Source organism: Carettochelys insculpta, chromosome 18 (assembly GCF_033958435.1).
Source record: "Carettochelys insculpta isolate YL-2023 chromosome 18, ASM3395843v1, whole genome shotgun sequence".
In the NCBI taxonomy this organism is placed as follows: Eukaryota; Metazoa; Chordata; order Testudines; family Carettochelyidae; genus Carettochelys; species Carettochelys insculpta.
In genome coordinates this window covers 26,753,889-26,770,240 of record NC_134154.1, presented here as the reverse complement: position 1 = coordinate 26,770,240, position 16,352 = coordinate 26,753,889, and the positions used below count along the sequence as shown (strand labels likewise).

General features: G+C 39.9%; 2 protein-coding genes across 3 annotated transcripts in view; one reads left to right on the top strand and one right to left on the bottom strand.

The window, feature by feature from the left end:
- Nucleotides 1–122: 122 nt before the first annotated feature.
- Nucleotides 123–7,852, top strand: VPS29 (VPS29 retromer complex component). Of its 2 annotated transcripts, XM_075012840.1 has the most exons (5): nt 123–305; nt 1,229–1,240; nt 4,321–4,512; nt 6,243–6,478; nt 7,151–7,852. In XM_075012840.1, exons 1-5 carry the CDS (start codon nt 303–305, stop codon nt 7,266–7,268), a joined length of 561 nt encoding a protein of 186 aa, XP_074868941.1. In that variant the 5' UTR covers nt 123–302; the 3' UTR covers nt 7,269–7,852. The 2 variants fall into 2 exon arrangements, with proteins under 2 accessions (XP_074868941.1, XP_074868940.1); XM_075012839.1 differs by lacking the exon at nt 1,229–1,240 and having other exon boundaries at nt 143–305.
- A 519-nt stretch (nt 7,853–8,371) lies between these two features.
- KNTC1 (kinetochore associated 1) overlaps nt 8,372–16,352 on the bottom strand; it is an 81,867-nt gene continuing 73,886 nt past the window's right edge. The window contains exons 60-64 of the mRNA XM_075012708.1: nt 13,747–13,876; nt 12,641–12,730; nt 11,341–11,486; nt 9,345–9,435; nt 8,372–9,037 (exon numbers count right to left, since the gene is read on the bottom strand). Coding sequence (XP_074868809.1) covers nt 9,014–9,037; nt 9,345–9,435; nt 11,341–11,486; nt 12,641–12,730; nt 13,747–13,876 — 481 coding nt within the window. The 3' untranslated portion in view covers nt 8,372–9,013. The remainder of the gene's footprint in view (nt 9,038–9,344; nt 9,436–11,340; nt 11,487–12,640; nt 12,731–13,746; nt 13,877–16,352) is intronic.

Below are 16,352 nucleotides of genomic sequence, written 5' to 3'. Positions count from 1 at the left end.
TTCCCAACCCAACACCTCCACCCTCACAGGGCGTCGCAAAAAGGCGGGAAACAAAACTATGGCTCAAGAGGGCGGAGCCAACTGTTCCTCAGGGACCCGGATGAGCCTCCGCCCGTAGCGGGTCGACAGTCGCGACTCGTAACGTGCGCAGCCTGACGTCTAAAGAACGCGCCCTCCCGCCTACCGACTGGGAATGGTCCAGTCCCGTAGCGGAAGGCCGTAAGCGCCTTTGGCCTGCGCGACTGCCGGCTGGCCGTGGCCCTTTGCTGAGCGGAAGAGAAGCGTCTGACGAGCGGAGCAGAATGGTGAGCCGCCCCGGGCGTCGTGAGTGACGGAGGGAGCTCCGGACCCCCACCTTTCGCTGGAGGGGGCCTGGCTCTCCCCTCAGGGCCGAGCACTGCTGTCCCTCTCCCCCACCCCCACTGAGCTGCCGGCCCAGAGGCGTTCCGCCCCCACCGCTTTCGAGTAGGGATCCCGTTTCGGGGCGCTCAGTGCCAGCAGGCTGCCCTGAGCATTGCTTTAATTGTGGGGCCAGTTCTGTAGGGCACCGATTCTCCACTAATACGCCTACTGCAAAGTAAACCTAAGCAGCTCTTTATGAAACAATCGTTGGCTTTTACCTCTGGTTCTCGTGCACCTTAATGCTCATCTCAGAAATCCATAGCGGGTTTCCCAGGCATTTAGGTAAACTAGCAAGGTGAGTCTGTCTTTCTTTTGCATACTGTTTTCTATTACCCTTCTAGCCTTAATTTGTTCTTCAGCATTGTTTGCTTTAATAGTATTAATTTATATGAATAGCCTTTCCCCGCCCCACCAGAAGTACATAAGCAATGTCTTGTAAGACTATAAATCCATGAAATTGACTTAAGTGGCGATTCTTGGCCTTTTTGGTTTTTGGTGAGGAATTCTGATCAGTCACTGTTTAGTCAGGCTAATGTTCAATTTAAAAAGATCGTGTGGAAGAAAAACATTAATTGGTTCACTGGGAAGTTACAATAAATAGTATGACTACTTTGTGAAGTTGCAGCTTGAATAAGTCTTCCAATATTATTTTAGACACAGTTTCAGTAAAGCTAATTTTTAACACTTCTTTTTATAACATTAAATATCATTATTTAGCTATTCATGTCTATTTTTTTCTTTTCTGTTGCTTTCTTTTAACATTGTTCATGTTTCACCCTGTTTTTTCATTCCCCCTGTCTGCAATCAACTTCTTCATTCCAATAAGGCTGGGCACAGAGTAAGTTTACTCCTCTTGGCTCTTGCTAACACTGGTGGTAGGTGATTTGTCAATGCTACTAGATGTTAAAATAGGTATGAATTATGAAATAGCTGGTAGTCAATCCATAGGCAAAATTGCAACTAAATTTCTGTTTAAAGCCAAATTCTTATGTGCTCTTTGTCATGGATTGTTGTATCTATGAAACGGTACAGAAGAAAACTTCGTAAACCTTATTGAAGTCTAGTAAGCTATTTTCATAGGTGGGTTTATGTGGCTAATTGAGAGCATGAAGTGAAGGGATTGCATATGTCACTAACTAGTGTTGCATATAAATCTTGTGAGACTTGATTAAAGACCCCCTATGTTTTGTTGCCAACTAAATCAGTTATGCTACAAAGTCACTTATATTAGGATATAATTTTAAAATTTTCAAGTAAATATGGCTATGCTATCAAGAGGGTATAACATTTTCTTAAAACATAACTTTTAAACATTTCTACCAATATGCACTGGCAGCTCAAACATGTTAGTTCACTTTTTTTTTTTTTAAGTTTGTAGCTCATGCCAAAATTTTGTATTCTTCCCCCTTCCCCCCCCCCTCCCGCCTTTGCCCTATTCAAATTTTAAAATGAACAAAGTTCTGGTGAAAACTGATAGGCTAACAACCCTGTAGAACAGTGTTTGCCAAATGGTGTCCCATGGAACAAAATAAGGTTTCTGCAAGAAAATGCCCTTATAATAGCTGACGCCTGCGACTCCCTGTCCTGCCGTTACTGAAATAATGGAACTAAATTCAGTTGGTTTAACGGCCAGCAGAAGGGATCCGGCCATTAAACCAACTGAATTTAGTTCCATTATTTCAGTGACAGCAGGACAGACAGCTGCAGATAGCCCCTCACTCAGCCTGCTACCCACACGGCCACACTTCTCGGGTGGGTGCGGCTTGGCTCACTCCTGCCAACAGAATACTTCCATGACAGCCAAGCCTTCCTTCTGCTGGGTGCATGTGGCTGCCTGGCATAGACTCTCCAGCCAGTGTCATGGATGGGCTCGTCCCAGGGGGGCAGTTTGGGGATGAGGTGGGTTAATCCTGGGGGTGTGGGGACAGGTTTGGGTCTGAAAGGGGTTAAGCCTGGGGGTAGGGTGGTAAAGCTTGGGGATAGGGAGGTAGATTTAGAGGCTAAGGGGGTAGAGCCTGGGAATGGGTTTCTGTAAAATTCTTTCAAGTTTAAAAGGGTTCCATGGCCAAATAAAATTGGGAAACACTGCTGTAGAATGAAGTCCTAATCACTGAACAGGTACAACACTGGCATGAGCTCAGTAAACCATTTTGATTCCTTTTTGAGCTGAAGGTGTCATCCTTTGGAATAATAGGACATCTGTCCAGTGGGAAATGGTGGAAGGCTACCTTATTATTGAGAATAGCAGAAGGAGTGCTTTTTGTTACTTTTGGAGTGGACTGTATTTGAACCAGTGGCTTACAGCAGGCGTGTCCAACCCACGGCCCGGGACAGCTAGTAATGTGGCCCCACAAGATCATAAACTTTTAACATTATTATGTGATTTATATACATTAACTATATTATATTCTATATGCGGCCCAAGACAATTCCTCTTCACTCAGTGCGGCCCAGGCAAGCCAAAAGGTTCAACACCCATGGCTTACAGGTTAAAGATTCGGTATTGCTTTACCAGTCTTTTGACTTACAGTATTCCCCTCTCTCTTGCATAGTTTGGATATTTAGAGTGAGCAGGCTTTTACAACAGTGGTAAAAACCCTATCTCCACTTCTGTTAACATTGTTGCTAACATGAATGCAGCTGCATGACTGCTGGAATAAAATGCAAAGTAGAAAATTTTATTGTGTAGACTGGGCTGCATTTAATTTATAATGTAGCTATGAGTAGTGATAGCTATTTTTTATATTTGGCTGGAGAGCAACTTACTTGTTTACAGTATTATCACATTGAGTATTATAACTTCAGCACTTGCAAGAAAAGTTACACAGCTGTTGATGTGTTTATCAGAATAATAGGAATGCTTGCTTTTCAGCCTATGATCATGTGGCCTGGTGGCACATAAGTTTTTCCTTTACAACCCTTTTCACACATATGTTGCATAATTATATTATTCTCGGCTTATTGGTGCTTTGCCTCTATTAATATTATTTCCTGAATAACATGTTCAAAAAGTGGTGTGACATTACATTGTTGGCCAGCTTTATATTAAGGATTCAGGTGAAAGGTATTTATGATAGTATAGGTGATTTACTAAATAATGGTGACATCTTAGATTTGAAGTATAGACCCTATTGTTGGTTAATTGCATCAGTTGTATTGTCAGCACTTGTCGTACTTCATAGAGCATTTCTTTAAACAGTTTTATGTATTCATATTTCTGTTCTGGTTCATTTTCAGTTTGAAGTGCTCTTAAAGTAAACTTTTTGAGGAAAAAACATGCACATGATGCAAACTAAAATGTTTTTAATCTTGGTTCTTGATAGACTTCTGATTCAAAAAACATTTAAACACTGACACACTGCAAACTCATTTTAGGAAAACAAAATGATTTAAATACTGAAATAAGGTAAACTTGAAATAATGAAAGGAAAGCGGCTATGACATAGACTTAGTCCACACTTAAATTTTACCAATATAGCTACATCTGACGTGTTTTTTTTCTGACATAGCCAATGTAAGGTGTACTGTAGATGCAGTTACACCAGTATAATTGTGCTTGTTCTGGTATAGCTTATACCATTTCCGAAAAACAACAATTACACAAGTACTTTTATATTAAGGGCCTCTAGTACTAGATGGTTTTGCTACCATATCTACTGGCAGCAATCTTGTAGGGTAGTATAGACTAAAGCCTTGTTTGCACTATCTGAGACACTCACCTTGTGACCCAGATTTACCTACATCCCAATCACAAACTCAGTTTCAATTATTTTAACAGTAGTCTTACATTAGAAGTGCAGAACTGTGAAACTGAAGGTAATCAAGTCTGCAAATTTCTTGCTGCGTGTTTTTTTTTAAATTGGCCAATTAGATTCTGTAATTCTTATCTTTTTTTTCCTGTCCTCAATACCTAATAAGCTGGTGTTAGTACTAGGAGACCTTCACATCCCGCATCGATGCAACAGCCTCCCAGCTAAATTCAAAAAACTGTTGGTCCCAGGAAAGATCCAGCACATCCTCTGCACCGGAAACCTCTGCACCAAGGAGAGCTATGACTACCTCAAGACTCTGGCTGGGGATGTTCACATTGTTAGAGGAGACTTTGATGAGGTAATGACTCTGTAAAGATTTTTACATAAGTCTCTTATGCAAGGGTGACATGAGCTATTTTACACCAATTAATGAAATGGACTGATTTGAGACCGTCAGTTACTTAAAGAGCAAGGTAAAAAATATGCAGTACAAGCTGAACCTCTTAAATTCAGCAGTCTCTGTCTGGCAACAGCCATGGTCTGGCATGATTTTTAGTTAGATGTCCACTTATTATAGGTGTAGCCCAGTTTCCTGTCATCCTTTAAGTTTGATTTACAGCCACCAGTCCTGGCTCTGCTGTTACTTAGCTTTAATTTACCTCAAAATGTCTAAGAGCCCAGTAAGCAGAAGTGGTGGTAATGCTGCTAGATGACAACTCCCTGTGGTTTGGCAAATTTTCTGGTTCAGTACCAGCTGGGCCCCAAAGCTGAGACTAGAGAGGTTTAACCTGTATTAGGTAGTCACGGTCAGTAAAATTACTTTATCCTAGTTTGGCATGGAGTGAGAACTAGATTTAAGCTGAGAATTTGTTATATTTAAAGAGAGGTAGCTGTTAGTCTGGATCGTCACAAAAACAAAAAAAGCAGTCGTAGTAATTTAAAGACTAGCAGCGTAATTTATTAGGTGATGAGCTTTTGTGAGACAGACAGTTTTCCAGATCTGAAGTAGATCTGTCCCACAAAAGCTCATCACCTAATAAATTACGTTGTTAGTCTTTAAAGTACTACATGACTGCTTTTTGGTTTATTTAATTGCATTTGATTAAGCATTGTAAAAGTAATTCCCTAGGATTATCTATTTGCCATCAGATAGCTGCTGTTGCAAAGATGTTGAATTTCCTTGAGCAGATGCAGTTTTTGTAATTTTCAATTTAATTTAAAACATACAGGATAACCATTCATTATTTCTACAAGCTTTTCAGACTTGGTGCCACCAGCAAGTTAATGCATTTGGCTTCAATGCAGTTGATTTCTGGCTGGGTGTGGCTTTCTGTGTAGAGGTTTCTGCATGCTTCAGTGAAGAAAAACTTAAATTGAAGGGTGTGTCTAGTTTGGGGTTGTCAGACTTTTGGTTGCAACTTATAAGGGTAAGCTGCGGGCTGGCTACCACACTTGGCCAAAATTTCAAAATGGCTATGCTAATAGCCACATCAAAGGATACTAATGAGGCGCCTCATTAGCATGCTGCTGGCCGCAGCACTTCAAAAGTGCTGTGTTTTGATCGTGTGCAGCTTGGCTACACAGGGGTCCTTTTTGAAAGGACCCCACAGACTTCAAAATCCGCTTATTCCTATCAACCATGTAGCTGAGCCACGCGGGATCAAAATGCAGCACTTCTGAAATGCTAATGAGGTGCCTCGTTAGTATCCTCCAGTTTGGCCATTAGCATGGTCATTTTGAATTTTTGGCCAAGTGTGGCCACAGCCAGTATGTTTACCTGAGCATCTATAGGTACAGCTGCTTGCAGGTCCCAGGGGCTATGGTTTGCTGTTCCCAGCCCCTGGGATCTGTAAGCGGCTATACCTGTGGACACTAAACTAAACATACTTTGATAGCCAGCCACTGGCTTGCCCTTACCAGCTATGACCCAAAGTTTGAAACTGCTTACTCTAACTCATTCTTAAGAGCAGCCCGCTTTTATGTGATATAAATAAATGTAAAATGACTTTATTCCTTTTTGAAGATGTCGGTTTCAGTGTATTTTCTGTATATTTGTTCTTAATCTGTATATTTGTTCTTAATTTTTAGAACCTGAATTATCCAGAACAGAAAGTTGTAACTGTTGGGCAGTTCAAAATTGGGCTGATCCACGGCCATCAAGTGATACCCTGGGGAGATATGGCCAGCCTGGCACTGATACAAAGGCAGTTTGATGTGGACATTTTAATTTCAGGGCATACACACAAATTTGAGGCATTTGAGCATGAAAACAAGTTTTACATCAACCCTGGGTCAGCCACAGGAGCCTACAGTGCCTTGGAGAAGTGAGTTAAAATAAGTTGGACAATTGTCTGTATGTTATACTTTATCAGCACTAACAGCAATAAAATACCAGTTACCATGATAAACATGTTTATCTTCAAGCCTTATATATTAACATTAATTTTTCCTTGAAACTTTAGAAATGCATTTCTGCATTACTTCTTAAAGGTTTGGATCTAGCACAGAAAAGGCTGAAAACAGCTGTTGGTGTAAAGGATTTTTCTGCAACACCTTCTAAGTCATCCTTAAGATGAGTTTGTTGAAATATAAACTGAACCTCTGGTCTGTCACTCTTGTCTAGCAACATCGGTAGTCAGCGTGGTTTTAGATGAGTATCTACTATCATGGGTGTGGCCAAGTTTCCTGTGGTCCTATAAAACTTCTGTGCTTTTATATAGCTCTAATTTTCCCCTACAATGTCTAAGAGCCCAGGAAGCAGTGGAAATGTTGGTAGTGCTGCTCAGCAACACTGATCTCTCATGGTCTGGCAAATTCTCTCATTCAGCACTAGTCAGGGCTTGAGGGTTAGATATTCAACCTCTATCTAGTCTTGTTTCCTAAACCTGTTTAGGTCATGCTTATAAAATTCAAATCCAAATTATTTAGAGCCATTTATTAATGCCTACTGTTTGTTTTATAATTACCTGATAGTAAATCAATTTTTTTCTTTTCAGCAACATTATTCCTTCATTTGTGCTGATGGATATTCAAGCTTCCACAGTTGTCACCTATGTATATCAGCTCATTGGAGATGATGTGAAAGTAGAAAGAATAGAGTACAAAAAACCCTAAATCAATCTTCTGGTTCTCTTTACTATCTCATTCCTTGTTCTAATCAAGTAACCACAAACTGCAATATTTGATTGTTTTTAGTATTAAACACTCACATGCCAACTACTTGTAGCCTGTGATGTAACTAGTTACATAGTTTTCAAACAGTGCACACTCCTGCTTGTTTTCTACCTATGGCTCAGCTTATAAAATATCTTGTGATGGTGCAAAATGCCATAGGTATGCAATCAGTCTTGTTAAATAAATTCCTTTAATGTTGTAATAAACTTGTTTTGAATAAAACTATTAATGATATGTGGCAGCTGAAATTGTTTTAAGATATATGGAGTTATTGATCAGCTTGATACAATAACTCTCTACTTTTGGAAATGGTATTTACGGAACCTGCACATTTGAATAAAATTAGCTTATACTTTTTTGGAAACATTTGTTGAAGCCTCTTGATATCAAAGCTTGTCTAATCCCTCATCTGCTGTGTCAGCTTATTGCTTTTTTTTAGTTAATCCTCTGTACTTATAAATTGATCTGATAAAGTGGATCAGTCCTACAAAAGCTCATCTCCCAATAAATCATTTTATCTTTAAAAGTGCTATATTTCTGCTGTTTTTTGTTTTGTTGGAATACAGACTAACACAGCTACCTCTCTGTTACCTTCAAACTTAAATTGGACTGAAGTGTTTACTTGAGAGTACAATTGCTATTCTAAAATATTCCCTATGTGGTCATATAAGAGTAGTAATTATCTTAACTTAGTTTGGTGCAAGCATACAGGGTTTTCTAGTTTGCCTTCCCTCGCTCAGTTTGTATAACACCCAGTTTAGTCTCTTCTATCATGTATTGTACAATTAGATGACATCTGAAAAACTAGGACTGTTGCTGGATTAATTTAACAGATGTGTGCGCGCGCATGCGTGTGTGTGTAAAAATCTTAAATACAAATCGACCTGGTCTAATACCTATTGTGCATCTACTTAACTGCACACAGCTTCAAGGCATGTTTCTACTCAGTGAGGTATTCAGTTTTCTTTAGGAGGAAATCATCCACATATTTCAGTCTTAAACAGTGGCACAAAAGTTAATGGCAGTTAAATTGTTTATTTAAATACTGTGGGTTTAAGGAAGTTACTCATTTCAGTGAGATTAAAGTCACAGGTAACTTACCCTATTCGTGTAGTATATATATTAAAAAAGTCAGGGGAGCATCTTAGTTTACATTAAATAGTAGTATAAGTTCAAAATTTGAGCTCTTATGCCCATCCTTAAATGAAACCCAAGTCTATAAATTATGTAAGATACAGTAACATTTACAATTATTTAGAAACCCATATCACTGTTATACAAAGTGAATTTTATCTTAAGATTTGAGCATAAGTTGTTTAAAAAAATACAAAAAACCTGACTGAGAACTAGCATTAGCCATGACTTCACGTAGCTCATGAAAGGAAGATGAAGTTTCCCATTCCTACTTAGCCCTTTGATAAGGGAAGTAATTGAAATTACATCAAGATGTATCAGGGAGGGACACAGAGGAGAAAAAAAAAGGGGTCATAATACAAATACTTTTGCATGGCTCCACATTATTAATGTGAACGTTACCCAGGGACAATAAAAACATTGAATGGTATCTTTTATTGAAAAGGTACTGAGGTGGTTTCAGCTTAGTTCCCCTTTAAACACCATACATGTGACGAATACAATTAACTGCTCCTCTGGGTAAGCTGTTTTGAGTAAGGTAATTCAGAGGTCTACTTTGGTCCACTGAGAAACATCTGGAGGGGAAGGAAAGAAGAACATTGAGAATTTTATTTTTATAGGAATGGAACAATTACAAAAGGATTAGTTTACAGGAAAATAGGGTAGGAGTATTCAAATAAGCATAAAGTTCACTGTTATAAAAAGAAATGTTGCATAGATTATATTTGAAACTTAGAATGCTACCATGAAGTGGTAAAAAAAAACAAACAGAAAAATAAGTAACTGGTCCAAGAGCATTTTGCTCTTTAGTCTGAATGAATGTCTTTTTGTTCAAACAGAAAATACTGAAAATTAAGTTTCTGATACATTAGAGCCTTTTACCGTCAAAATCTCACTAGGTGACTTATCTGCAGGAATGGGATTTCCATATTGTTTTTGACATTCTACAATTAGGGCAGCTGCATCATCCATGCTGTAAAAGCAAAAATAAGATTTGTTTCACAGCTACCAAAACTAATCACCCTCACCTCTAATATTGTATAATGCAGAGAGACTTTAGACAAATGTACATTTAACTATAAAACAATGCATGTCTGATTTCTTTTCTTTGGCACGTTCACTTATTTTCCAATTCCCTGTATTCCTAATAGGAGTTATTCTATTTTCCTTGGGATTTCCCCCTAAAACCTAGTGACTTGTGTAAAACCAACACCAGTTATACCCTAGGGTATGAGTTTGGAGCTATAAGGATTTCTGCCCATTGGTGATCACAAAACATCACAGTGGCATGTATTGTTGCTCATATGGGCTACGTCTACACGTGCAGCCAACATCGAAATAGCTTATTTCGATGTTGCAACATCAAAATAGTCTATTTCGATGAATAACGTCTACACGTCCTCCAGGGCCGGCAACGTCGATGTTCAACTTCGACGTTGCTCAGCCCAACATCGAAATAGGCGCAGCGAGGGAACGTCTACACGTCAAAGTAGCACACATCGAAATAGGGATGCCAGGCACGGCTGCAGACAGGGTCACAGGGCGGACTCAACAGCCAGCCGCTCCCTTAAAGGGCCCCTCCCAGACACAGTTGCACTAAACAACACAAGATACACAGAGCTGACAACTGGTTGCAGACCCTGTGCCTGCAGCATAGATCCCCAGCTGCCGCAGAAGCAGCCAGAAGCCCTGGGCTAAGGGCTGCTGCCCACGGTGACCATAGAGCCCCGCAGGGGCTGGAGAGAGAGCATCTCTCAACCCCCCAGCTGATGGCCACCATGGAGGACCCAGCAATTTCGACGTTGCGGGACGTGGATCGTCTACACGGTCCCTTCTTCGATGTTGCACGTCGAAGTAGGGCGCTATTCCTATCTCCTCATGAGGTTAGCGACTTCGACGTCTCACCGCCTAACTTCGAAGTTGGTGCCGCTACTTCGAAGTAGTGTGCACGTGTAGACGCAGCTATGGAAAGGTAAACATTTGTTTACAGCTGAAACTTCAATTTAAGAAAGCTAGTCACATGTGGCCAGTCAGCTCAAGAGGCTGTTTCATGGTTTGCCATTTGAGATCTGCTGCTCTGTGGAACTTTCAGTAAACTTACTCTTTCCATCCCAGTAGAACACGTGTCCGAGTCTTATTGAGTCAAAGAACAAAATGCTAACAGCTGAAGTTTGGTGCAAATAACTTTACTAAATAAGTGATCCATTACCTTCAGATAATGCCCTTAGCCCAGTATGCAGAGTGCCAGGCAGGATGGGGGATTTCTTAGTCACTTAAAAATGCTCAATGCTATTGAAACTCTTGGAGACTATGGCTACGCCAAACACTAGCACAAATCTTCGAAATGGCCATGCAAATGGCCGTTTTGAAGATTAATGGGGCACTGAAATGCATATTCAGCACCTCATAAGCATGGTGCCGGCTACGGCTATTCGAAATTGCCACATTTTACTCCTGTGCAGCTCATCCAGATGGGGCTCTTTTTCGAAAGGACCCCGCCAACTTTGAAATACCCTTATTCCTATCACCATTCTGCTGATAGGAATAAGGGGATTTCAAAGTTGGTGGGGTCCTTTTGAAAATGACCCTCGTCGAGACAGTTGCGCGGGAGCAAAACGTGGCAATTTTGAAGAGCCGTGGCCTGTGCCATGTTTATGAGGCACTGAATATGCATTTCAGTGCCTCGCTAGTAATCTTCGAAATGGCCATTTCGAAGATCTGTGCTTGTGTAGACACAGCCTATTTGATGGTAAGTCAGTAGCACTGTAGTGAACAAAAAACCTACTATAATTAACATTTTCCTTCCATAGGAATTTTTTATTTTTACTTTCAGTGCCCCTCCAACCACCTCTTGCCATACTATACCTTATTAACCTACCAGTTCTTGTTGGCAAGATAATCCACCAGTTCTTTCACTCTGTCAGTGTTCATCACTTGTAGCTTCAAGAATGGGAAGTATTTTGTTTTCAAAAATCTTTCATATTGTTTCTCATTTATGATGTTGTCTAGAATTACACATCTAATCTGAAAGTGATGGAAGAGTTAAACTTTATAGATCTAAAGAAGAGCTCAGTATAGGAAAATGTAAATAACTTGTAAGGCATCTATAGGTTAAGATTTTTAATGAACTTTGAAAATATAGGCATACTCTCAAGAAAGCTAGGATGATCTCAGAATTAAATAATCTTGTGTCTCAGATAGGGAGACAAAATAAACTCATCCACAGTGAGCCAGAAAGCAAGAAAAACAGTATATAGCTTTTCTTAGGCTAGTGTTTTGCTGTGTTTAGTTTGTAATAGACTACTAATTTGACAGTCAGCCTTCACTTAGTGTTACACTTCTGATGTGATGTGTGCTGCAGAACATTGTGTAACCACATTTGTCAGCAAGTCAATTACAGAATAATTAAACTACCACTGATTTATTTTGTTAACTGACAGTGTACTAGCAGTGTCCCACCACTATGCACAAAACTTGTGTTTTTGTCACCATCTTATTACTCAAGGAGAACTTCCGGAGCTGTGTCAAAACGGGCTGGTACAATCCTTAAAATGTGTAAATGAGGGAGAAATTACTAGGGAGGTGATGGCTGTATTGTATGGGTGTCACCCCTTCTGAAATAATGCATGAGGTTCTAGTGTCTACATTTAAAAAAAAAAAAACAAAAAACAAAAACCACAAACACTCCACAAACAATTGGACAGGACGCAGAAGAAATCACAAAAATGATTCCAGAGCTGGAGAAATGCCTTACGGTGAGAGTTAAAAAGCTCAGTCGGGTCAGTTTATAATGAAACTTGGTGCCTTGATTAGTGTATGCATCCCTTTATCAAGTACAAAAACTGGATAATAAAGGCCTCTTTAATCTAGCATAGAAACTCATAACAGAAACCAATGGCTAGAAACTGATGGCAGAAAAATTCAACCTAGAAATAAGGCACAAGTGCAATAGTGATGGGCCACTGGAAAAAGTGTTAGTGATAGATTTTCCATTTCTTTCCCTCTTAAAAATCAAGACTGGCGATCTTTTCCAGAAAATAACTTTTAGACAGGTATGATTGGGCTCCATGTAGAAGTAACTGGGGTGGAAGATAATAGCCTAAAATACACGGGTCAGATAAAGTGGTCTAAGGGTCCCTTTTCTTAAAGTGTATGAATAAGGAGATTAGTTTATTTACCTGTGACGCAAAGCCTGCTACCTCACCAGTGTTCATATGTTCATCCACTTGCTGTAGGACAGCCTCTGGGTTACATGAAGATAGGAAACCCTTGGAAAAATTAGTTTGATGTTAAACATTTGCAGAATTTTATAATTAAATTCTCAGAGGAATAAATCATTTTCTTGCACAAATGAGAAATTTTTTGGTTTCAGTACATACTGTTTGTTTAAAAGCTTTTGTTTGATTAACTCCATCATGTTCTACAGTAAAATTTATTACATAGTTGGGGTAAACAATCTGGATTTTACCCCATCATGAGAAACCGAGTCAAAAGAGTACGGCATGAAGCCATACAAACACAATTAAAACTGAAAATAGACAAGTATTTATAAAATATAAACAAACTAAACACCTTGCATGCTTTGTAGATGTATTCACAAATTAACAACGTGCCATGTGCATAGATAAATTAAGAATGCATCTATTAGTATAGCCAGTACTATATTGGTAGATGTAGAAGCAGAAAAAGAAAAAGAATGGGGAAGATACAAATTTATGCAAAGAAAAAAGTGGGGGTTCACCACATGCGAGGAGCTCACATCAAATGTTCATTCTAAGCATTCGTTGTTTTTTTATCCCAGTACTTGCTGGTACTGAGTAATGGCACCTCAGCAGCCTCAGGCATGGAAGTGGGCTGGGGGTGGGGAGCTGACTGTGTGTACCAGCTTTTTTTTTTCCCCCTCTCCTTAAAAACAAAAAGGCACTGATTCTAAGAAAGGCAAAAGGTGTCAAGTGTCTCAAAGGAAACAATTAGATTGTTTTTAAAAAATATGGCAGTTTTCTGAACTAAGGCTTCATAGCACTTAATTTTATAGCTTACAACGCCCATGGTAATCACACTGAATATTATCACAGTGGCATCAATTTTAATTGCTTCTGCACATACGTTACTCAGAGGCTGTTTATCTTAAGAAGATGTTGAAATTTAACAAATTTAGTTTTGGTTAGTATAAATTCTCAGTACTGATGGAAGCAGCATTCCCTATGTGCAATACATTCCATGCTTTCCTTTCATGAATTTTTTTGCCAGTTCAGCTGTAAAGAAATGTAAACAACTTTCTTACCTGAATCTGTTGCTCTCTCTTCTCAGATTGGGGAATCAGCAGCAAGCATCCCAAAGCAAAAGCTGGGAGGTCCAACTGTGCGTACTGCCTTGCAATTCCAATTATATCTAGCTCAGCTAGAATAGGACACCTTCAGAGGGGGAGGTATCTTTAATTAATATATTTAGCTTTCAAATTTTTGAGAGAAAGGTTATAAATTCCAGGTTTGTACAGCTTTGCACTTAACATTTTATATGGTCAGATAACCAAATATTAAGGGCAGTTATCTCACTCAGCTCTGATTAATGTGACACAGGCAGAGGTAGGGGCACATAGCCCATACTAATGTGCCCCACTACCCCCACTTCTCTAAAGAAGTAACAGAAACATGCTGTTAAATAGCATTTGCTGCTTCAGTCAGGTATTAGACCAATAATATTCAGTCCCCGGCCCTCTTGGTAGGGCCAAGTACCCTCCTGACAGTTTTTTTTTTTTTTTTTAAATCTGTTTGCCCCAAAACCCTAAATAGCCTCCTCAGGGATTGAACTCACAACTATGGGTTTAGTAGGGCAAAGCTCAACCCACTGTGTTACCCCTCCCTGCTGCCCTTACCTGTTACATAAGAATGTGCGGGGCCCCCCCCCCCCAACTTTTTTTTTTTAAATGTCTGCAAGGGAAGGAAAAAGCCAAAACGCACACATTCTGTTCCCCTTCTGTGTGTGTCACTTTTTTCCTTGTATCCCTCAACTACTAACCCACATAATTAAAAATGCAGTCACACCAATATTCAGTGTATACATTAGTCACTATACATTATATATTTTTGTATGTTAAAAAATTAAGAGAACATCAAGGTTGCAAAGTCAAACATAGTTTACATGTAAGGGATTAAAAAAAAAAATCTTTGGTATCACATGAACCTATAATGACCCCCAACATGGGTCATAAGGTCAAAACATTAGTCTATGGCACAGAGTGATAACACAGGAACTAGAAGGAGTGACTAGTAAAAGAAGTAGGCTAATAGTCTATGTGGATCACTCATTAACTGGGGATGAAACATTTTGCCAGTGGGTATCAGCTATTTGTTGACAGCAGAGGAATGTAGAGACTGAGGACGTCTGCATTCAATTCCAGATGCAGAGTAGTGTATTCTAGTAGTTATACATCTGCCCCCACTCCCCTATGCAGCCAGGAGCTTGCTCAAAGCCATGATACCAGTGGATTAACAAAAGACCAGCTAATGCTACTAACCCACCACCTAAATGATAATAAATAAAGAGGCAGAGATTTAACAAAGCTGCTCAAAGTAGGAATTTAAAAAAAAAGCATCACAGGCACTCGGACAGCACATAGGTAGTCTAAAAGGTCATATTTTGGCACTCTGCCTCAGAAAGGTAACAGACGGAGCCGTGCTAGTCTATATACTATCAAAACAAAAAAGCTCACCTTATAAATTATTTTGTTAGTCTTTAAAGTGCTACTTGACTGCTTTTTGGCCTCAGAAAGATTGCTGACCCCTGCTTTAAGGCATACACCCAGCGTGCAAAAAAATCAGCTTCAATGGTTAAAGTTTGGCAAAAGTATAGGCAAATGAAAGAGTCTTAGAATGAAAGTGTCAGACAACTTTGAGTCAAGTATCGGGGGTGTGGGGGGGGGTAGCCGTGTCAAGCTGATACTTGACACCATGCAAGGCACTGCATTTAGCCGTATGGAATGGAAATCTATCAACCTCACAAGGAAGCTTGCACAAACTCAGACAGACATCATTTTTCTCTCCAAATACAAACGAATGGACATTATACCAAATGGACTAAAGGTGAAAAACCCTTTGCAATCTACAAACTGCACAGACTACAGTGAGAGATTATGCCATACGCTCTCGAAGAAACTGAGGAACCACCTAATCAGCATCCTGTACAACAAACAGGAGAACATCAAAAAAGAGCTCTCAAATCTGGAGTCTTTCATAAAAAGCCAGCCTTCAACACAAACTTCCACACCGCTGAACTTTACTAAAATAAGACAGGAGATTTACATTAGACACTTCACTACTCCACAGAGGAAAAAAGACTGCAAGCTGTCTAAACTCCTGCCTGCCACACAGAGCCACAGCAGTGGTACCACTAACTCAGCCAGCAATATTGTCAATCTGTCCAGCTACACACACAGCTCAGCAGAAGAGTCTGCTCTTTCTCGGGGACTCTCTTTTTGCCCCACCACCCGCACAAACATAATACAGTTCTGCGGTGATCTGGAAGCCTACTTTCACCGTCTCAGACTCAAAGAATACTTTCAACACAACACTGACCAGCACACCATTACACAGACACCCTCCCAGCAGCACAAGAAGAATAACTCCACGTGGACTCCTCCTGAGGGTAGAAATAACAGTCTGGACCTATATATAGAATCCTTTCGCCGACGCACACAGGCAGAAATTGTGGAGAGACAGCATCGTTTGCCTCACAACCTCAGTCGTGCGGAACGCAATGCCATCCACAGCCTCAGAAACAACCCTGACATTATAATCAAAGAGGCAGATAAAGGAGGAGCTACTGTCATCATGAACAGGTCTGACTACCAGAAGGAGTCTTCCAGACAACTCTCCAATACCAAATTTTACA